Raw genomic sequence first — 22,100 nt, forward strand, 5'->3', positions numbered from 1 at the left:
CGATCAAAGGGGGCTTTATTTTGTTTGGCGCGCTTTCCCACTTCCACTGACACTTGTTTGATGGGCTGTGTTTACTTCGATCGGCGTTTGTTTCCCCTCTGGTACAGGCCAGCATTCCGGTACCTACGGGTACAGCACACCGCAGACATTTATCAGTGCTTTTGTTGCGATTTATTCCCACCCGGAACGATGAGCGAAACGAAAGTGATACTAAACAGTGCCAACGATCTGCTGCTACTCGGCGAGGCGATCCGCAGCGTGCCGCTGAAGGACATAGCGCAGGCCTCGCTGAAGGGACTGCGACGGCAGGAAAGTGACCTCGATCTGTACGCGTTCCTCTTCACCGATGCGATACACCGGTTCGAACCGCAAGAATTTGAGTTGGAAATTTCCTGCACCATTCTGCCGGAGCTGGTTTGCTTTCTTGAGAAGGTGCGTCACCCAAGAACCGCACGAAAACCGGGGGTGCGAATTACGTCCTAACGCCCGTTCCCGTTTACTTGCAGATACAATCGGAACTGCAGTCCAATGCACTGTCGTTCTTCTTCGTGGAGAATCTCACCATTCTGCTGAAGCTTGCCGACGTGCTGCAGAAGCTAGTGGAATATCTTGCGGAACGGGCGGAACAATGTCAGCTGCTACGCTCGTTAGTCATCTTTCCCGAGTATCTGCTGCGGTGCTATACGATCGTGCGGAAAAACTATGTCACGATGGCCCAGGAAGCGGAAGGGCTGGAAGCGATGAAGTCATTGTATGCCGCTTGCAAGAAGCTTCTGGTTGCGTTTCTGGAGCTGCTGTATCCACGGGAAGCGTGCCCCGGGCGGGGGAGCTACTTTCGTGCAATGGATCACGATGAAGAGTATGGTTATCTCGAGAAAGGTAAAATGGAAAGTCCCTGCATGACAGAGATCGCTTATTATAGTGGACGAAAGTATAAACATTTTCATTCTTCCCTTCTTCTTCAGTGTGTACCCTGCTGGCAAGTGTGGCCAACGAAATCAGCCCCATCGATTCGCTGCTAGCCAGTGATGTATGGAAGACGGTCGTGAAACTGTGCACCGAGCACGTGGATCAGCTTATAGCACGACGCAGAACGGCATGCATCGGAGAGATAGTAACGATCCTGAACAGCGGAATTAATGCTTCCCTTTTGGATCTGCGCGCTAAAAACGAACCCACAAAACAGAGCACGATCACGCTGAAGCTGAACGCGTTCTTCTTACGCGTGGTGCTAAAGCTGCTGAGCCTGGTCAAGCAACACGTTGACGTGGGTGTCTACACGCCCATCATCAGCACCGTGCTGGAGGTGAAAGCTTGCCTTCACGCCAAAGCGTTATGCACGGAGCTGGCAGCGGGCGTCGAGCAGTATCTGCACATTGGCTATATGGCTATCGTGGAAAATTCGTTCCGAACGGAGGCGTTTGCAAAGGTAATCCTAGAAGTACTTAAAACTATTTTTATTTATTTTTATATCATTTTCATTCATTCTTCAGGCGTTTTCCCAGTATGAGTGCCGTACGGCGCAAGAAATACATTCCTACTACACCCTGACCTTGCACATCGTTACCCAAATCGTTACAAATGCAAACGATAATGCCTTGCTCTCCCTGTACTGCATCCGTGCCAACCTTCTGCAGCGCGTATGCTTCTTGCTAAAACGATCCGATTCCTTGCTCTTCGAAAACCCCTCGCTCTACAAACAGCTAGTCGTTCACTGCTCAGCACTGGTGCTGGTTGGTGTGCGGTTGAAAGATCGGGCTGCTCAAAAAACAATCGAAGAAACACTGGTACGAATGATCCTCCACGAAGAGCACTACCACACGGCACTGCTCGGCATCGATCTTTGGTCCGTGTTTGTCCGCTACCACTCCCCGAAACTCATGCACAGCTACCTTATATTCTGGAAGGCAGTTAACGATCGCTTTTCGATCTTCACCACACGACCGACGCAAGTGTACGTGCGCCAGCTGCTGCGGAACCTGTTTGTATTTCTACCGGTCGCGCACAAGGAGCGACTGCTGGACGCTTTTCCTATTGGCGATGGCAAAAACGATCGATTGTGGGCCGCCGTAGGCCCGTTGCCGAACGAAATCGATGAAGGTAGAAGGAGACAGTTCACGGCGGGCTTGGAAAAGCGGCTGATACAGTGCGTGAAAACGCTTCAGCTTACACCGGGAAACGTGAAGGTGTTTTACGAAACGCTTGGTTTGTTTTCCATCGCAGGAGCAACGACGAAATTGGTGGATCCGTCGGTAAAGAGCTTCTGGAACGCGGCGCTAAATTGGGATGCGATTATGAAAACGACTCTCACCAGTTGCATATTCGATTGTCTCGAACGAAGCGCAACAGTTTCATCGGCAAATTCCATGTTGAACATCAAAAACGCGCCAAGCATAGGCGATGCGAGACCATTCATAAAGTATCAAGTTGGAAAGCTACTGCTCAAAGCTGATTCCCTAACGGACGTGTCGAACTGGCTGGAAGTGCTTCTGCGCGACAAAAACGCGTTCGTGAAAGCATTCTCGTTCCATTTGCTGTCCAAGCTAAAGGACAACCATACACCGTCCGTACTGCAGCTTCTAAACAAACAGCCGCACCTACAATCGCAGCTCGCCCGGTGGCACTCGAACGCGTCTGTGAAGCTTCCAACGATAAAACCTCGTGCCAACGGAACGATAACATCCGTTGCGCACCGTTGTGCGCGGAAAGTTGATCGCACGCGAGACGCACAGTCAACTGGCGGCTTAACGCAAGCGATTAACAACCAAATCGATGAACTGTTTCCGGACGACGATGATGATCTTGATGATGTGGACATGTTTGCGGACAACAGTTCGCAGACGAAGAAGCGTAAATTTGAACCAACGTCCAACGAGCAGCGGGGAGGCGAAGGTGAAGTGCCAGTTACCAAGTGCCTTAGAGATCTGCAGAGCGCCACTGACCAGCTGGAACGATTGGTTCCATCAGCAAACCAACCCCTACAATCGTCGCAGAAAGGCCAGCTGAAAAGGATAATAGCTGCACTGACGAAAGTGCTCGACAGCTGACGGCCGCTGGGTAAGGTATTGTAAATATATTTGTTTTATTACATGACAGATGCAGGCATGTTACATTTAGCTAGTTATTCTGCTGCTGCTACTGTATAGCATTCGGATTTGGATGATCGTTAGCTGTTTGATGAACAGAAGGCAGAAGCAACTGAAAGATATGTCAGCTTTTGAATCCCTCCTTTGTCTCCAATTTCCAACAGAAAAGAAGAATAAAAAAGCTAACCAACTATAAGCTAATTTTTAAGCGAAGCAATGAAAGAACCCCCTCCCTCAAACCGATTAATAATCATTCACCCCTACACCCTTCTCCACACCCATAAACTTGATAACCCATCCGACGCCGGCAAAGTTTTGCGTCTTCTTGTAACGCACCCGGATCGTGCTGCCGGTGCTAATGTAGTTGGCTGGGCTTTCCCCACCGCAGTGCTGCCGTACGACCTTCTCCTGCCCATCGTCCGCCTTCGGCGCCTTTGGATCTTCCTCCCGGTCCAGCACCTGCAGATAGTCGGTCGCACACGACGACTTGCTGCCAAGATCGAACACCTCGAAGCGCAACGCCACGAGCAGATTGTTCGGCACCGTCACCGTCCACAGACATTCCATGCGCGTCCGATTGTTGGCCGGATAGAGCGGGCTGGTAAACACGCCACCATAGTTGTACAGCTCGCCACCACAACCCTGGCCCTGGTCCGTAGCAACGTACGTCGCATCAAGCTGCAGCGACACCAGCTCCCGGTCGGTCGCCGGGAAGACGAGCCGCAGCACGTTGCCGGTCGTAAAGACCGGGTTCGGGGTGGCAAAGTTGCAGTACTCGCCCAGCAGCCGGTCGGCCGACTCGTGCGTACCGTCATACGCCTTGAGCGCGTGCACCGCACAGTCCACGTTGTACAGGTAGAACATGTTGAAGTAGAGCGCGATCGTGTAGTTGTGCGGCACCTGCACCGTGATCGTGCACTGCTGATCCTTCTGCAATTCGTTCTGCACGATGCGGCCCTGCAGGGCGGTATAGTTTTTGGCGCACACGCTGCTCTCGTGCACGCGCAGCGAGACGCCCTTGCCCTCGATCTGGCCGTCGCTTTCGAAGCTCACGTACACCCGGTTGGTGATCGATACGTACAGGCTGGGCAGATAGTTGCTGCCGCAGTAGATGTTGTACGCGTTGGCGTACCGCGAACCCTGCAGGATGGGAAGCGATGCGATGGGGGTTAGATGTGTTACGCGGAGGAGCGATTGCGTCACACTTACGTGATAGAAGCTGGCCTTACTGCTGCTGCCACCGTTGAAAATGAGTGAATCCCCGAGACCTTCGTAAATGATTGACTTTAGCTGCGAATGCAAATTCCAATAGGAATAATTAAGCCAACCCGATAATTCCACCAACAATCTAAATAAGAACGTAACTTACAGTAGCATCCCGAATGCCGATGTAGTCTTTACACTCTCGGCCACCCTCGTCGTACTGCTGCAGATCCATCGTGAGGAACTGTATCTCAATCTGCTTCCCGGGAGCGGCCTCCAGCAGCCACAAGCACCGGGCGTTCGGCGGGTACTTGCTGCTGCCTCCAAAGTTGGGCGTATTAAGCGTCATGATCGCACCGCCCGTCAGATTTCGGTTCATCGCGCCGCAAAGCGACGGAACCATCGTAACGGTCGCATCGAACAGCGTACCGCGCAGCGCAGAATCCGTCACATAGCGCAGATGCAACGTCGAACCGAAGCTGGACTGCGCATTCACACGCTCATTGCCGCAGAACCGGCCAAGCAGCATCGAAAACACGCTACCTCCATCCCGCAGCTCGACGTAATCGTCCGTACAGTTCGTGGCATTGCGTGCCGAACCCACGTGGAACTGATCGAACACCATGCGCAGCGTGTATCCGCTCGGTGCGCGGAACACATACTGACAGTCCTGCACACGATCGTTCCCGCTGCCGATCACGTTCAGCCGGTAGCTGGGCGTCCGTTCGTCGAGCGTAATATGCTTGTCGCAGTCGGGCGAGTACAGTACCAGCGCCGTCATCTTGGCCCGCGAGGTCGAAAACGATTCCGTCTTGAACGAAACCATACCGTGCCGGGTGCCGCTGATCGCGATCGCCGGCGCGTGGCTGGTCAGATTGCCGCACAGCAGTGCCAACCGCTTGTCCGGGGTCTGTTCTAGCCCTCGGTACACCTCGACCATGTCGAAGTAGCACGATTCCGTGTGGTCCATCTCGAGCGTTTCGAAGCGTACCGTCACCTTCTGGCCCTGCGGGATGTCGATGTACCAGCGGCAGACCAGGGCCGGCCGGTACATACCGTCCGGGGGAAGCTGTTCGGGGCTTTCGATGCGCCGCGAGCTCGTAATGTTTGCGCCGCACGTATCGAGCCGGTACTCGAACCGGAACCCGCGCGCCTGTATGTACCGATCGGTGCGGAACACGATCGCGGCCCGATCCTTCACGCGGAACCGTGCCGGGGGAGTTTTGCGACAGTACGTGCCCACCTTTTCCCAGGTGATGGGTTCGGCGTACTCCAGCTTCCGGTAGACGGTGAGGTTATCGTACGAGCACACAGACGTGACCACCGAGTCCTCCAGGTCGAAGTCGAGGAAGTTAAACTCGATACCAGCGTCGGACGTGTTCGCCAGGATGGTGTAGTTGCACACCTGCATGTTGTTGTACTTGGCCGGATAGTTCGGGCTGACGATGACGTTCGTCTCCTGCTCGGCGTAGAATATTCCTATCGGGTGGGAAGCAGCACAAACAATCAGTGTTAGTCATTTGATCTATAGTTGGGAAAATCGTTCAGTTTTGGAAGAACTTGCACAATCCACTTCGTTCATTTTATAGAATTAATCGTTAATCGATCGTTCAACTGGCTGTTTTAAGTAGGTTGATAATTTAATCGATGACGATATGGCCGCACGTAGGTCGTTACTTCATTGATGAAGAAGAAAAGGTCATTCCATGATGAAATCAAAATTAGAGGAGACATTTAAATTATCGTTAAAATGAAGGCTCACATATATTAATATAAAATTAATTGAAATGTATTACTTTAAAGCATTCCAAAAACCTTTTGTTCGTGTACTCAAAAGGAAGCACAAAAATTGATTTCACAAGGAAAGTGTTCCGACAAAAAGGCAACACACTCCTTACTAGCATGTGATGTTTATGGTTTGAACGGTTATGTTTGGAGCGATAGCTTAGGAACATTTGTGAACGATATTTGGAGCGTCGTTCATATGCACGTTATTTAGTTCGATCAGGAACTTACGAAACGATTTCCCCAGCGAATTTCGTAACATCAATATTTGGAGCGATCCAAGGAAGCCTAAAATTGCCCACCACTAGTTCATACTTAGCACTACTTAGCCGGTCTCGTAGTACAGTCGTCAACTCGTACGACTTAACAACATGCCCGTCATGGGTTCAATCCCCAAATGGACCGTGCCGCCATACGCAGGACTGACTATCCTGCTATGGTGGGAAATCAATTAGTCACTGAAAGCCAAGCCCACAAGTGGGTACAGGCAGGCCTTGACCGACATCGGTTGTTGAGCCAAAGAAGAAGAGAAGTTCATACTTATGAATCTTCAGTAATGAGTGGTTTGAATCTGGATCTGTGATTCATATCAATCAAGATTCATGAAAGTGTAAAGACTCATACGAATCTCCAAGATTAATTTATCGAAAGAGTCATGAATATCTAAAGATATCATCATCATCTATTTGGCGTACCGCCCTACGCGGACATGCCGGCCTATACAGGCTTTCGAGACTTATTTCATTACCACGCAGCCGGATAGTCAATCCTTGCTACGGGGGGACGGTCCATTCTAGGCTTGAAACTCATTACGGGCATGTTATTGAGTCATTCAAGTTGACGACTGTACCATGGGACCATGGGTAAAGATATATTAATCAGGAGATAAATCAACCTCTAAGGCGTCATCGTTTGCAGTATCTATCGGTACAGTCATAATGTAGTAATCAGGAATCGTTACGACGGGACTCGAAAAAGAGATCAAAACAATGGTGAAATGGATTACTCCACCTGTAATCTTTGGCTACCTGGATAAAATTGGCTCATTTACTTAGATAGGAAAGCGCAATACAGAGGAAAGCAATAAAGTGGAAAATCTTTGGTTAGATCTTTAGATTCATGGTTCATTCTTCATAAATCATGAGGATTCATCAATTTGCAGAGATTTGAAGATTGAATTTTTAAGAATTGTGAATCTTTGCAGATTGATGAATCTTAGAATTTTTGGTTCAGATTCTAACATTAGCTTTGAAGATTCATTCATTCTCATGAATTTGAATCTTAATAGCTGTAGTTAAAACGATCATCTTCTTCTTCTTATCTTATCTTCTTCTACAACCGCTCTGCATTCTTGGCCTGCCTCAGGAGTGTCCGAAACCTCTCACGATCTCGCGCCTTCGTCTGCCAGTCCGTTATCCCGGTCTTAATGGCGGACGGCTCCACGCCATCTTGACATCTCAATTTGGGCCTACCACGACTCCGCTGTCGTTGTGGTCGGCCTAAAAGAACTTTACGGACTGGGTCGTCCGTTTCCATGCGTACAACATGGCCAGCCCACCGGAGCCTGGCGAGCTTGATACGCTGGACGACAGTATATCTCGTATAGCTCGCCATTATAACGGCTCTTCCATTGTCCTTTCACACATACGGGGCCAAGGATCCTTCTGAGCATCTTCCTCTCGAATGCGGCCAAGATGGTTTCGTCAGATTTGGACAGTGTCCATGTCTCAGAGGCGGATGTGAGTACCGGTACTATATAGGTGCTATATAGTCCCAGCTTCGTCCGTCGCGACAGGTTCTTTGAGGTGAACCTTCTTTCATACCTTCTTTAATTCTTCCCGTTGTTTGTCCGTTCATTAATGCTTGCAATTTTCACTACTGGTAAAAGACCGGACAAACTGCAGTGAAACATATTGTTGAACACAGTTCGTCCATTTGCTTGAAATATGAACTCCAAGCAACTGTTGTTCATTCTTCCCATCCTCTTTCAAACTGAAGAGTCTTGCAAATGCGTCTACTTACCACCACAGTTCGAGTTCCATTGAATAGTAAAACCATCGCCCTCGATCGATTCGTCCGTTCGGAACACGACCTTCATCACCGTGCCGGATGAGTTGAAGCTGGGCGGTACTTCCTTTCCGCACACCCGCCCCAAACTAACCCACTCCCGGTTGCGCTGCTGATCGAACAGCTCCACGTAGTCTTTGGTGCAGTTGGGACTCGTCTGCAGGTTGAAGCGGCCCGTAAACCGAACGCCAATATGTTGACCCGCGTTCGCCTGCAGTAACCAGATGCACTCCTGCCCGGGCAGATACTTCCCGTCCTTGAGCGCTGATCCAAACGTTGGCGAGCCGGTGTGCAGTGTACCGCCACAGCCAAAGTTTTTGCTGCTAAGGCGCAGCTCAAAGTCCGAACCCGCACTACCGGATGACCCGTTGGCCGGCACGGTATGATATTCAACGAACAGGAGGTGGCGCTGGGTAACGATACCTTCGGCGGGTGGCGCTGAGTCTTTGCAGAACCGCCCGAGCAGTGGGCTGCTCGGTCCGGGACCGTTGTAGACGAGCAGGTACTCCTGGTCGCAAGGCTGCTGGAGCGTGAACCGCTCGAACGCAACGCTGATCAGCGTCTGGTCCGGGAAGGTCACGTACCACGCACAGTGTAGGCCGTCCCGTCCGTACGGTTCCAACCCGACCGGGTAGCTGATGTTGGGGATGGATCCGTACACACCGCCACACTGGTGCACGCGATAGTCCATCCTGAACGCTAGCACACCACTGTACGCCGCCTGCGCCGTGTTGATGACGGTGTTGGGAAAGGGCGACACTACCACCACGTTGGTCGCGTTTACGCACAGCTTCTTCAGCACGTTCGTGCCACCGATCGGTGTGGCGCTGCGAGTAATGTCTACGCACATCCGCTCAGACGGACCGGCATACACCTCGCGGAAGTTGAGCGCCAGCGTGCCAACGTTGGGCTCTGCGCTTGGATCGCGCGACAGCGTCGGGTCGGTGCGCTTGTACGTGCACACCGCCGTCGTTACGTTGACCGGGCTGTTGATGCTACCCTGCCAGCCGTCTAGATTGCCCTCGCACAGCGACGACTCGTCGCTGGAGTAGCGCAATCGGAAGCCGCGCCGCCCGGTCATCGCTTTCGAGAGGTACTGCACCATCATCCGGTTGTCGCTCGAGTAGATCGGTGTCGTTTTGTCGTTCGACGTTACGGCCTTGATGCGCACCTGGTAGTTGAGCCCGTCGTAAAAAGACAGCCGCTGGAACCACGGGTACGGTGCGGCCTGGTCCGCTATGTCCAGATCGATAAACTCGACCTTCACCCGCCGCCCGGCCGGCACGGTGATGCGCCACTCGCAGAACGAAAACGGCTGCATCGGCTCACCGTACCCGTTGCTCGCGACCTCGCCCGATTCGCCCACCAGCGAGTGGCTGCAGCGGCTGTAGTTGACGGCGTAGTTCAGCCTGAAGCCCCGGAAGATCGAATTGGGCGTGTTGGCGGTAAAGACGATCTTCACGCTCGGTACCACGCTCAGTATCGGTTGCTTCGGCACTTCCTGGCCGCAAAACTTGCCCAGCTCGACCTCCGTATCGTTCGGTGCGGGTAGAATGGAGAAGATGCGCACGTGATCCTGGCCGCTACAGTTCGCCTTTATCGGCAGGTGCAGATCCTCGAAGGTGAGCTGCATCATGCCGTACTGTCCCTCCTGGATGTAGTACTCACACACGGCCGGCACCGGATAACCGCCCGGCTGGGGGAAGTTTTTCGACGTGATGGTACCGTGCGAACCACGCTGCACGCCGCCACACTTGGCCAGCGAAATGCGCAGCTGAACGGCGCTGTTCGGTTCGACGCGATCGTTAAAGTACTTCACCTGCAGCGCGTTCGTGCGCGTGATGATGCGCTTGGTCAGATCGCCGGTGCAGGAGTGCAGCAGCTCCGGCGCTTGGGAGGTGAGCCCTTCGCGCAGCTGTACGTACTCCGACCGGCAGCCGGGCATCCGGGGCAGCAGCATCTGGCTGAGCAGCTCGACGCGCAGCAGCTCGCCGGCCGGTGCCAGCACCTTCCAGAAGCACTCCGTGTGCGGTGGCGGCACGTTCGGGTAGTTCGGGGTCGCGATGATCGTCGAGTTGGACTGCGCGGTCAGCACGAGATCGCCCCCACATTCGATGCCGACCTCGCGGTACACCAGCCGGAACCGGTTCGCACCGGTGTCGCTCGGCCGGTACTGCACGAACGCCCGGTTGCTGCTGGTTTTGATCGGCCCCGGCAGCTCCGTGCCCGAGTACCGCCCGATCAGTGGCGAATGGTTATCGATACCGTTCATGATGGCGACGAACCCTATGTTCGCGTACGGCGTCGCAACCGAGGTTATGTTGAGCTGCTCGAACGTAAGCTCGATCGTACGCCCCGCCCGGACGCTGATGTTCCAGCTGCACGCGTCCATCAGATCGGCCCGCCCGATCGGGTTCGGTGCGGGCGGTACTATCGGCAACGCGTTTGGCTGCGTGATGACCCCGTTCGGGTCGGTAAGCAGGCCGCCGCAGCGCAGAAACACGGACCCGGTGAAGCCGGTCCGATTTTGGTAGTAGTCCGTCCGGAAGTCCACCTTCAGGTGCGGCGAGCCGTGGAACTTGTTCGCAACGCGCAGGAAATAGGTGCAGACGCGCCCGTACGATCGCCAAGCGGCGAGATCGGACGAGTGGAATACCTCGATGTAGTCCGCCAGACAGTCGCTCGACTCTTCCAGATCGACAAAGGTTAGCACCAAAAAGGGATGGTAAAGCGGCAGGGCGGATTGGAAGATCCAGCTACAGTTTAGCCCATTGGTGTAGCCGTTCGGGTAGCCCGGGGAGGTGAGATTTTGTACGGTGTCGGTGCTGTTCAGCACGATCGTCGCATGGCCGTCGCAGAAGTACTCATTGTTGACGGGGATGTTGACCGCGCTGCTGACGAACTTCTGCTGCCAGCTCAGCGAAAACGACGACGATTCCATAACGTCCGAGTGATCGAGCAGGATGTACACCACGTTCGAGGTAGAAGTGACCGGGTCCGGTTTGATGTAGCCGCAGCCTGTGAGCAGGGAGGCAGCCGTCTCATCGTACCCGTCGTATATCTGATGGTAATGAAAAGGAGAAATGGGAAAGAATTCTTGATAGTGAAGATCGCAGAAACGGATCACTTACCCGCAAAGCGCCGTCACACATCAGCGGATCATCCGTGTGACGATCGATCGCATATCTGTTGAAGGAGATCGCGATCACAGACCCAATGTCCACGGTAATGCGCCACGCAATGTTGTCCGCCCTGGCGTAGCTTCTAGGATACATTGGAGATGTGATCGTACCACTCGTACCGGTGATCTCACTCATCGTATCTAAAACGACGTACAAAATCCCAACTAAAAGAAATCCAAACGACGCATCGCGACTTCGCATTACCGTAAGAGTACTCCGCCCGGAATCCCTTGGCAACGCCCGCCCCGTTCGAGCGGAACTTGACCCAGAAACTGCTCGCTTCAGTCAGATTCGTTGGCACCTGGTTGCCACAGAAGTCACCCAGCAGGGGACCATTTTCATCACGCTCGCGTACCTCCAGGTAGTCACCGTTGCAGTCATCCGACGGTTCAATATCCAGCTCCGTGAAGAACAGCGACATCTTGTTGCCAGGCGAAGCGGACAGCTTCCAAACGCACTCAACGTTCAGTGGGTAGGTGTTCGGGTAGTTCGGGGAAGCAAACTGACCCATCAGTGCCGTCAAGCGTCCACCGCAGGCTACAAAACGAAGGAAGTACGTCCATGAGCAATCTCAATTACGACCACTCCAAGCCCCGAACTTACCATTTTCAATGGTAGTGTACGCCATCTCCACGAACAGGTTGTCGATCTTGCTCAGCAGCAAGTCCTCGGAGCTAACGAGCACGGTTAGCGCATTGCCATTGCTCACGATCGCCGGCGGAATCTTGTGTCCGCAGCCTTCGAAACGTTTCGGCCCATCCGTGCTATCGCCGTCGTACACGGTCACGCTGGCAAAGCAGTCGCCCTCCAGGTCCATTACGCTCAGATGTGCGATAGTCAGCGTGATGCGCTGCGTTGGTTCCGGCGCTATCAGCACCCAGGTGCAGTTGTCCGATGACATCTTGTGCGCTTTGTTGAGCAGAATATTACCCGGCCGTTTCACTTCGATGCGTGATCCACAATTCTAGGGATATTGAAAAAAAGGAGGGGATATATAATCACATCTACTGAACAGGCGAGGATCTTTCGATCTTTGAAGAATAGGATCTTTCGTAACTACCGTCATGAACTCTGCCTGGAATCCTTTCGCTTCCATGCGTTCGTTTGATTTGAAAGTGACCAGCATCTCGTGCCCGGTAGACGAAACGGACGTCACGTTTGGTTCACTGCCACAGGACGTCAGGAGCAGTTGGTCCGCGGAGGCGACGCTGCCATCGTACACCTGCAGCGAGTCATTGATACAGTTGGGCGAACGTTCGATCGCTAGCGACTTCAGGCGGAGTTGGAGCGTGTGCGTAGCGTCCGTCTGGATGAGCCACTGGCAGGACGCGTTCGCAGGGTAGTTGGACGGATAGTTGGGTGAGCTGATGAAACCCTCGTGCAGTGTGATCTTACCGCCACATTCTGTACAGAGAGGGAGAGTGAAAAAAGCTTCGACTTTAGTAGCCATATAATCTCTTTTGCAAGACAGAGGGAAACTTACTTGCATCCGTTGTCCTGTAATTCGCCCGGAAACCCTTGTACGTGAACGTACTGTCACTGTAAAACTTCACAAACAGCTCTGACCCGCTGCTGGACAGATGTACCGGTTCCTGCTGCTCGTGACAGATCTTCGTAACCTGCTGCGTAAAGTTCGCATCATTCGCAATGTGCAGCCCGTCGAACCGGCACTGATCGTTCGTCTCCATGTGGAAGTCATCCACCGCCAGCTCGATCCGCTTGCCCGGCTCCACCCGGATCGTCCAGTGGCACTCTGTCTCCTTCGGGTACTGGTTCGGGTAGTTCGGCGAGGTGAACGACCCCCACGGTTTGGTCAGCAAACCGCCGCACCCATTAATAGACCATTCCGCCCGAAAGCCCATCTGCTCGCCGCTCGAGTCCGTGTGGAAGATCAGATCGATCGACCGGCCCATACTAACGATCGGGGGCGGTTTGTTGGCACAGTAGCGCCGTGCGACGGGCAGATCACCCGTACCCATCTCCTGCAGCTCGACGTAATCGAACGGGCAGCGTTGGTGCGTCGCATTGCTCCCTGTCTGCTGCGTGATCGACTCAAAGTCAAAGTGGGAAAACTCCAGATTGATCTTATTCCCCGGCGGTACGCGGATCGTCCACCGGCAGTCCATCGAGGCGGAGTACTCGTTCGGGAAGTTAGGCGACTCAATCACTCCTCCGTACCCGGTCAGATTGCGCCTACAAAGGATGTTGTACTTCAGCTGGAAGCCGCGCCGCTGGTTTGTCTCGTCCGTGCGCATTCGGATGAGTGCGTGGTTGGTGTCCGTGTCCAGCACGATCGGGTCCGTTTCTGCGCTGCAGAACCGACCGAGCTTGCGGCCGCTCGTATCGATACCGTCGTAAATGTCCAGATAGTCGTATTGGCAGTCCTTGTGCGATTCCATGTCCATATCGGTGAACACAATGTGGATGGCCGAGCCTTGGCTCATCGAGATGCGCCAGGTGCAGAGCGCGTTCTGCCCGTACGGAAGCGGATAGTTCGGGGAGATGATGGAACCGCGCGGTGAGGTCAGTATTCCGCCGCAACCGGTCGTGGCCGAGTCCCACTCGATCATGAAGCCGGCGTAGTTGCGCGAGCTGTCCGAGTAGAAGCGCAGGTACAGCTGGTGGCTGAACGAGATCGTACCGTTGAAGTTGTCCTCCCCGCAATAGTTTCCGATGAGCGGTGCGTTCTGCGTGCCACCGTTGCGTATCGTGAGCCCGTCGAACCGGCATATTCTGTGCTTCTCCATCTTGAATGAGTGCACGAGCAGCATAATTTGCTGGCCCATCGGCACGGTGATGACCCACTCGCACACCTTGTTGGAGGGGTAGTTTTTGGGCCAGCCGGGCGAACGGATGATACCGCTCGTGGCGAAGAAGTTGCCACCGCAAGCTGGAAGTATGCCGAGAGGAAATTGTTTTTATTATTATTATTATTATTATTATTATTATTATAATAATAATAATAATAATAATAATAATAATTATTATTATTATTATTATTATTATTATTATTATTATTGTTATTATTATTATTGTTATTATTATTATTATTATTATTATTATTATTATTATTATTATTATTATTATTATTATTATTATTATTATTATTATTATTATTATTATTATTATTATTATTATTATTATTATTATTATTATTATTATTATTATTATTATTATTATTATTATTATTATTATTATTATTATTATTATTATTATTATTATTACTATTACTTTTATTATTATTTATTGGTGATTATTTGTTTGTCTCTGAGGTTATACAAATGTGTTCTTAAAACTAAGGAAACAAGTGGGACGATGAATCATAAAGACGGGAGAGGCATTGGAAAACTGGATCGTTGTAGCCGAATAAAAGCTATTAACCATTTAAAGCGGAAAGAGCTTGTAAGAATGGGTCACTCTAACCGTGACAAGAATGGCGGGAAGGAATGAGGAGAAGGGGTCTGTCACGCAGGCGATGGGAGTAGGAATAAAGGATCATTAAGAGAGACATTCGGGATAGACGAGAACTTAGACATTCGATAAGGTATGCCTGGATGTGATATTTGCGAGTTCTTAAAGGTTCGAGACCGAGCAATCGTCGTCGAATAGGATACGAAGGAATTGCATCCGACCAGTCAGAAAATGATGTGTGACTTTTTGCTGGATTCGTCCGATCATTTGGGTATTTGCCCGGCAGTTCACCAAACATCAGACGCATTCTCCAGTATAGAACGAACTCAACAGCAGTACAAGAAATACAAGGGTTGTGTTAGGACCTCTGCATCATTCTGTGGGCGGGGCTGTCAGCTGGTGACGTTCGCAGTGAGGATCACGGCCGGAGAAGGAATAGACGTGTACTCCCCGCTCTTAATTGTAATAACAAACCAAAGATTAGCAAATACATTCTGTTCTGTTTGTGTCGTATACGTCTCGAGAATACTTTCTTTGTGCGGACACAACAGCAAGGAAGAGAATTTAAACACAAGGGAACCTAAATTTCAAAGGACATAACTGCGGAGACATAGGCCGAACATCCTGTTGTAATTTTGAGTATTTTCAGTACGATAATGTATCGTTAAGTCATAGGCCAAGATATTTTGCGACGGTAATTCTGCTAAGTTTAATTCCACCAAGATAGTAATCATGCTTGATCTGGTAAGTGGTTGGCAAACTTTGCGGCCTTGAAAAAGTTAAAATGTAAAAAACGGCAATAAAGTTCCTCGTCAAGAGTCAAATTGATAAACCAAGCATACCAATGAGTCAGTGTTCTTTAAAGTATATGAAGGGAACATAGCCGCTATATAGGCAGCAAAGAGCCGCATGCAGTTCGCGATCAGTACTTTGCCGACTACTGTACTAGATTAACATCTAGATCGTTGACAAACAATAGGAAATGTTGGAGACTGAGCACACTGCCAAAGGAGCCACTTCTAATGTAGCACCGGATTTAGGACAAAGGTAGGACTTAAAAAGGTCTCCAAAATCGACTAAGCTGACTAAGCACCTAGCACCTGAGTGTAAGCAGGCTAAGCAGCATACCTTAATTTTGATACAACGTCAACTTTACAGCGTCATGTGTTTAAACGTCGATAATTAGAACATTAGACGATGTACAAATGGTTAGCAAAGGTACGCTCATCCACCGACCAGGCTCTATTGTACTTACATTTTTCTACATCGATAAAGTTAAAGGACAAGCTGAAGCCATCCTTCGACGAGGATGAGTCCGTCACGAACCGGATCGTCACCATGTTGCCGGTGCTGGTAATGGCTGGCGGTTTCTCCGTACCGCAGTACCGCCCAACCAGACTGTTCGCCATCGACGAGTTGTCGAACACCTGCACGTAGTCGTACACGCACCAAGCACTCACCTCCAGCTCGAAGCTGTTCCACGTCAGCTGAACTGCGTGGCCCGCCGGCGCCACAATAATCCACTCACACTGCGCATCGTGCTGATACTTGCCCGTCTCGGCGATCATCGGCGATCGGATGATGGTGTCTTCACGCATCAGCACACCGCCGCAGCTGACGTCGTGGAAGGAGAAGTTGCCCTTAAAACCGCGCCCCGACACCGATCCGTCCGACACAAATCGTAGCAGAAGCACATTTTTCGACGAGATCGTCTGAGGTGGTGCTTTGGTGCTGCAGTACCGCCCAAGCAGTGTCTCGTTAGTTGGCAGCAGTCCATCGTACAGCTCCACATAGTCAAGCTCACACTTGGGGAAGCTGTTCTTCTCAAAGTCAAAGTCCTGAAAGTCGAGTACGATCGCCTTGCCGAGCGGTGCGTGAATGACGTAGTCACACAGCTGATCGGATGGGTACATCTGCGGGTACGAGGGCGATATTAGCTCCACCGCGGGATCGGTAAACGTACCGCCGCACTTAATCTTGTACACCAAGCTAAAGCCCGGGTTCGGTGCCGACCAGTCGGTGTGGAACTTGAGCAGCAGCGCGTTCCCGGTCGAGGTGAAAAGAGGCGGCATCCGATCACCGCAGAACTTCCCGAGCGAGGGATCCTCCGTGCTGGGCCCGTCAAAGATTTCCAGATAGTCGAACTTACAAGCCTCACTTTGCTCCAGATGGAACTTGCTGAACCGGATCTCCACCCGGCTTCCGACTGGCTGCTTGATCAGATACTCACAATTCAGATTGTTCGGATACACGTTGTCCGTTTGCGACAGAGGTGAACTGATCACACCCTCCCGCTGCGTATACGTCCCACCACATCCGGGCACGCCTTCTACGACCGCGTAATGAATCTGAAAGCCGGCATCATTGCCACTCTCGTCGCTGTGGAAGTGTACCGTCGCCTCATTGCTCGGTGTGATCAGCGGTGGCGGATGGGAGGTGTTGCAGTACTTAGCCAGTAGTGTACCCTCATCCCGCAACCCATCGGTAATCTCCAGATAATCGAAGCCGCAGGTTTCGTGCACCTCGATTTTCATTGTGAAGAAGGTGAACTGCAGGCGACGACCCTGCGGTGCCTGCAGATACCACTTGCAGTCCCGATTTGGCGGATAGTTACCGGGCGTGCCGGGCGAAGCTATAAGCCCATGGCTGACCGCCGCTATCGTGCCACCACAGACCGGATCGATGCTTTCCCACCGCAGCTGGAACCCATCGTGCGCTGTCGCATTGTCCGACCGGAACCACAGATAGAGCATGTTATGGGTGGACTGAAAGTTACCACCACGCGGTAGCTCGTTGCCACAGAACCGGCCAATGATTTGGGCGGCCGAGGTGCGTCCGTCGTGTATCTGTAGCCAGTCGTACTTGCACTCGCCCGAACTGACCGGATTTTCCAAGCTGAACTGTGTGAACGTCACGTTCAGGACCTGCGTTTCGTTCGTCTTGATCAGCCAGGCGCAACGCGCATTGTGATTGTACGTGCCGTTAAACTCGGGATACCGCAGCGTGCCGGACATTTGGAAGCGAATGCCACCGCAGGTTCGCGTAGGAGTTTGACACCGTAGCCCGGTGTAGCCAGCCGGGCAGCGGCACAAAAAGTTTCTGGTGCCACTGGAACCGACGCAAGTGCCACCGTTTTGGCACGGGTTTGATTCGCAGGGTGAGGTCGTGCGCATGCAGTTCGGTGGATTGGTTCCCGGTGGACAGGCGCAGCTGTAGTTTTGTGCGTCAATCTTCGTGCAGGTGCCACCGTTCTAAAGGAGATTCGAAACCAAAGCAATTAGTGATATATTTCACACATTTTTCCGGTTTAAACCCGAAACTTACCCTGCACGGAGCACTGGCACAAGGATTCATTGATGAGCGATAGCATCCGTTCGGGCCAAACCCGGACCCAATGTAGCCCGGCAGACAGATGCAGTTCGGCACAGCACTACCATAATCCACACATCGGGCCATCGGATGGCAAAGCCCCTGTGTACACCGGTTACCCTGCGCCAAACACGTCCTTCCATCGCCAGTGTATCCCGCAGGACAGTTCCCACAACGATACGATCCCTAAAATGTAACGAATGATGAGTTGCATATTACTAAAACCCTTTCAAAAGTACCCGAAATCTTCTGGATTTACCCTCGTATTGATACACTGCACCGAAGGCGACGTACTGCAGCCTCCGTTATTCGTTTCACACTCATCAATGTCGACGCAGTAGAACCCATTCCCGCTGTAGCCCGCCGGACACGGACCACAAACGAACGAGCCCGGCAAATTGATGCAGCTCACTTCCGGGTCCTTCGAGCAGTGTGGCTTTGATTCGCTACACTCATCCACATCCACCGAACAGGCCGGCGTCAGCCCGTTCGTCTTCCAGCCCTGATCACAGATACAGCGGTAGCCATCCTTCGCCTGCACGCACGTACCATGACCACACAGATCGGCCCCAGCTGTAGCACAGTCCTGCGATCGGGTGTTACAGTGAATGCCACGCCACCCGTCCGGGCACATGCAGGTGTAGCCACCGTGTATGTTCTTACACGTCGCCCCATTCTGGCAGCCCAAATCGGTGCCCGCAAACAGTGCACACTCGTTCACGTCCGTCGTGCACGTCTGGCCCTCCCAGTTGCTCGGACACAGGCACATGAACGAGTCGTACTGAGCGATACAGGTGCCTCCGTTCTGACAGGGCCCACTGGTACAGCGGTTTACCTGCAGCGTGGACATCAGGAGAGCCACCTTCGTTTCCACATTGCGGACGCGCCGAGCAAGCGCACCGATACGGGGATTCATCTGTGTTACATTTCGTGATGAAGATCTACAGAACAACCAAAAAACAAATTGTATCCTTTGAAAGCTTCTGAAGTTAGAAGAAAGCCCCTATATGCTCTACTTACTGCTGTTCGAGGGTTTCAACACGCTTTATCAACCCATAAGGACCGCTGACGTACGTCGCAAGCAGCTGCACCTGATCGGCCACACTGCCGCCGGGCAGAAAGGGTTGGCTGTCGGTTGATGGTCGTCCATCGATCATCATTTTGGACAATGTTCGCAACACTTGCTCAATGCTTAGCCCGCCGATGTTCAGATGACCGCTTCCCTTCATGTAGAAGGTTATATTCCTGTCCTGTGCCGATTCGATAATAATGTGCCCATTGGTGGCGAGTATTTTGGCCCTAGAATTGGAGTTAGAATTTTAGGGAAAAGTGCATTACAAGAATCTACTTTTGATTTTCGGTATGTGACAGGATCATCAAAATCTCAAGGTCCTAACTGCCGTTTTAAAAAGAGTCAAATGGTTGAAGATCACAAAAGAATTTAAATTAATTTCCATGCGGCATAATGTACAGTAAATAAAACTTCTATTGCTGCTTTTATAGCTGTTCTTTCGAAAGCTTGTTCCTCATATTTCATGTAGTGTGGGTATGTAAGAGAAGAACCAGATAACGTTGTACGCCCCCATTGGATATGTTTTGCTCATATCAACAAAAGTTACGAATTTTTGTAAAGCAAATAAACACTTGAATACTGTAAAATTTCACGAAAACTTCACAGACAATGTATCTAATTACACATTTTTTTGTTTAACACAAACTTCTGGTACATTTGCTATTGGTTTCCACCTTTCAAAAGCGTTATCACATGTATATTTTGCTATCTTGTGGTAGGCGTATACCATTCTCTTCTATAACACATTATACGCCCATTTTGCTTTGGTTTTTGTGTTAAAAAAGGGGTACAATTTGATATTATACTGATCACAAAAGCACTTTTAATACTTCAAGGAAATATTTCACTAACTAGCTCGTTTTATGCACTAGCTTCACACTTACTGATCATCAAATCCACCTTCAACACAGTAAAACACCCAAAACAGCACATACAGTGCAATGCAGGTGGATTTTAACCACATTTTTTATATCATTCACTGTTCACTTCACGTTTAGCAATATTTCACCATTTTTTCACTTCACTTAAACACTTTTTAAAACTACACTTTGGAGGTTTTTGTTCTGATCACTTCCAAGCGATCGTCACTAACTGAGCATCCAGCATCTGGGGATCGTCTTTTATAGGGACAATCTGGGTATTTTACTGTTCTTATTTGTGATGATAATTATTGGAAACACGCTGAACCGGGGCGTTTAACGTTTAATAGAGTAGAACACCCCCTGAAACTAATACCGTAAGTGATAACAGGATATAAGGCTTATTTGTGAATGAGTTGCCCGAAGAAGTAAACGATATTGCATGTTTGGTGATATATTGGTGAATGGAAAGAGTGGGTTTTCAACAGATAATAATGTTTATCATTATCTTCTCTTATTTCTAGAGTGGATTGATCAATGCCTCGTCTCAAATGTATCTACGATCATCCCGCTATAATTTCACGGGTACGTAATTCAATAGCTTTATGCTTCTCTGGGAAGATTTAAGTAACATTTTCAAATACTACTTAAATGATACAAAATATAATGAATTTGTGAAACCTTAAATTTAAGACAAATTATTTAAACGCAAGAGATACAAACCTGTCACACCATGAGACACAGGAAGGGAGTCTTACCGGTTGTACGGTGTCATGATCATAGCATGTATATATATAACTGATTTGTTCATTTTCTTTCCTTGCTTTGACGTTTTTTTGTCTATTTGTTTATAGAGACTTTGAGCCGATTGGCCTCATTCGCCTCTTTTAATCGGTGGATTAATTCTAAAACTTAGTATCTAACATTCTTCTTTGCAAGCCATTTAGAATGTTTGTCTGTTTTACATGTGGTACTGGTTAAAGTTCTTTATCAAGGCTAGTTATACGAAAGAATTATGACAGTCTTCGCTGGCGATCGCTGTCTGATGAGAAGATGGTGTCGACTTGCAAATACCTTATACCGGGTAGTCTCGGCTTCCTTAAAACTATCCGTTGATTTTATTTAGAATGTTTGTCTGTTTTACATGTGGTGCTGGTTAAAGTTCTTTATCAAGGCTAGTTATAAGAATTTCATTTCATTTCATTTCATTTCATTTCATTTCATTTCATTTCATTTATTAATTCAATATCCGCCATCAAGGCTAAATAAAACAGACTTAAAACTAATTAAACACTAACAAATAAACAAAATAATTCATGAAAAACTAAGCCTAACTAAACTAATCTTGACCTTTCAAAAAATAAAAGAGAAAAAAACATAGGTAGAGCGTAGAGACTATCATAAACTTAATGAAAAAAGAAAGTAAATGAAAACTAAGAAGAATAATTTAAGATAATTAGAAGAAAAAATACGGTTACGGAAAGAGTTAAGAGAGGAGTCGAAATCAAAGAGATAGTAAAAGTGGTTAAGCAACCAGAAACAGGATAGAAGAGGATCATTGAAAGTATAAAGAGTATGACGTGTTTCAATTGACACAGAGGATCACGGGGACGAAGAGAACGAGAGGGAACATACAGCGAGATGGACGAGAGCAAATCAGGAATTTTAACAGTTTTCGCTGGTAATCGTTGTGCGGTGAGAGGATGGTGTCGATGCTGTGGTCCAATTTGCAGGTGATGCGTGCTGCTATATAACCATGGCATTCGGTTAAGATGTGATGTCGACGCCACGGAAACTGCATAGCGGTGGGTTGGATTTTTGCAATAAAATGGTGTGGGTGAGCCAGGTGTGTCCTATTGGAAGTCGTGATAGGATTCACTGGCCTTGGTGAGATGGATGATCTTTCCATGGTGGTGTTGGGGTCTTGATGGTTCTCAGGAAAGAGCAGCCGCTTTTAACCCAATAACCATTCCAGGAATTGGCTGCTTGGTCCAACGGCCTAACGGCCTAAGGAAAGGTGCGCTGAAGCAAATAATTTTTGATTATTTTAATCAGGTATAATGAA

At 50.1% G+C, this 22,100-nt stretch overlaps 2 protein-coding genes across 2 annotated transcripts; one reads left to right on the top strand and one right to left on the bottom strand.

The window, feature by feature from the left end:
* Positions 1-60: 60 nt before the first annotated feature.
* Positions 61-3,282, top strand: LOC5666939 (uncharacterized). The gene is made up of 4 exons (XM_001688623.2): positions 61-432; positions 507-879; positions 966-1,429; positions 1,494-3,282. Exons 1-4 carry the CDS (start codon positions 61-63, stop codon positions 3,045-3,047), a joined length of 2,763 nt encoding a protein of 920 aa, XP_001688675.2. The 3' UTR covers positions 3,048-3,282.
* Positions 3,059-20,269, bottom strand: LOC1276210 (cubilin homolog). The gene is made up of 14 exons (XM_061652415.1): positions 20,060-20,269; positions 19,124-19,402; positions 18,363-19,044; positions 18,059-18,289; positions 15,990-17,985; positions 12,807-14,213; positions 12,384-12,727; positions 11,927-12,287; positions 11,528-11,860; positions 11,273-11,463; positions 8,097-11,202; positions 4,456-5,768; positions 4,296-4,376; positions 3,059-4,226 (listed from the first exon to the last, which is right to left on the bottom strand). Exons 1-14 carry the CDS (start codon positions 20,137-20,139, stop codon positions 3,330-3,332), a joined length of 11,301 nt encoding a protein of 3,766 aa, XP_061508399.1. The 5' UTR covers positions 20,140-20,269; the 3' UTR covers positions 3,059-3,329.
* Positions 20,270-22,100: the final 1,831 nt, after the last annotated feature.

The sequence above is a fragment of the Anopheles gambiae genome, chromosome 2 (assembly GCF_943734735.2).
Source record: "Anopheles gambiae chromosome 2, idAnoGambNW_F1_1, whole genome shotgun sequence".
Taxonomy (NCBI): domain Eukaryota; kingdom Metazoa; phylum Arthropoda; class Insecta; order Diptera; family Culicidae; genus Anopheles; species Anopheles gambiae.

What these genes read in the sequence shown, in the direction of transcription:
- LOC5666939 (XM_001688623.2), top strand. Translation starts at nt 61, where the DNA reads ATGGGCTGTGTTTACTTCGATCGGCGTTTGTTTCCCCTCTGGTACAGG. An exon ending in GTATGGTTATCTCGAGAAAG is followed by an intron (nt 880 to 965) that starts GTAAAATGGAAA and finishes CTTCTTCTTCAG; the next exon opens with TGTGTACCCTGCTGGCAAGT. An exon ending in GAACGGAGGCGTTTGCAAAG is followed by an intron (nt 1,430 to 1,493) that starts GTAATCCTAGAA and finishes TTCATTCTTCAG; the next exon opens with GCGTTTTCCCAGTATGAGTG.
- LOC1276210 (XM_061652415.1), bottom strand. Translation starts at nt 20,139, where the DNA reads ATGTGGTTAAAATCCACCTGCATTGCACTGTATGTGCTGTTTTGGGTG. An exon ending in GTGCCAGTGCTCCGTGCAGG is followed by an intron (nt 17,986 to 18,058) that starts GTAAGTTTCGGG and finishes AATCTCCTTTAG; the next exon opens with AACGGTGGCACCTGCACGAA. An exon ending in GTAAGGCCAGCTTCTATCAC is followed by an intron (nt 4,227 to 4,295) that starts GTAAGTGTGACG and finishes CCCATCCTGCAG; the next exon opens with GGTTCGCGGTACGCCAACGC.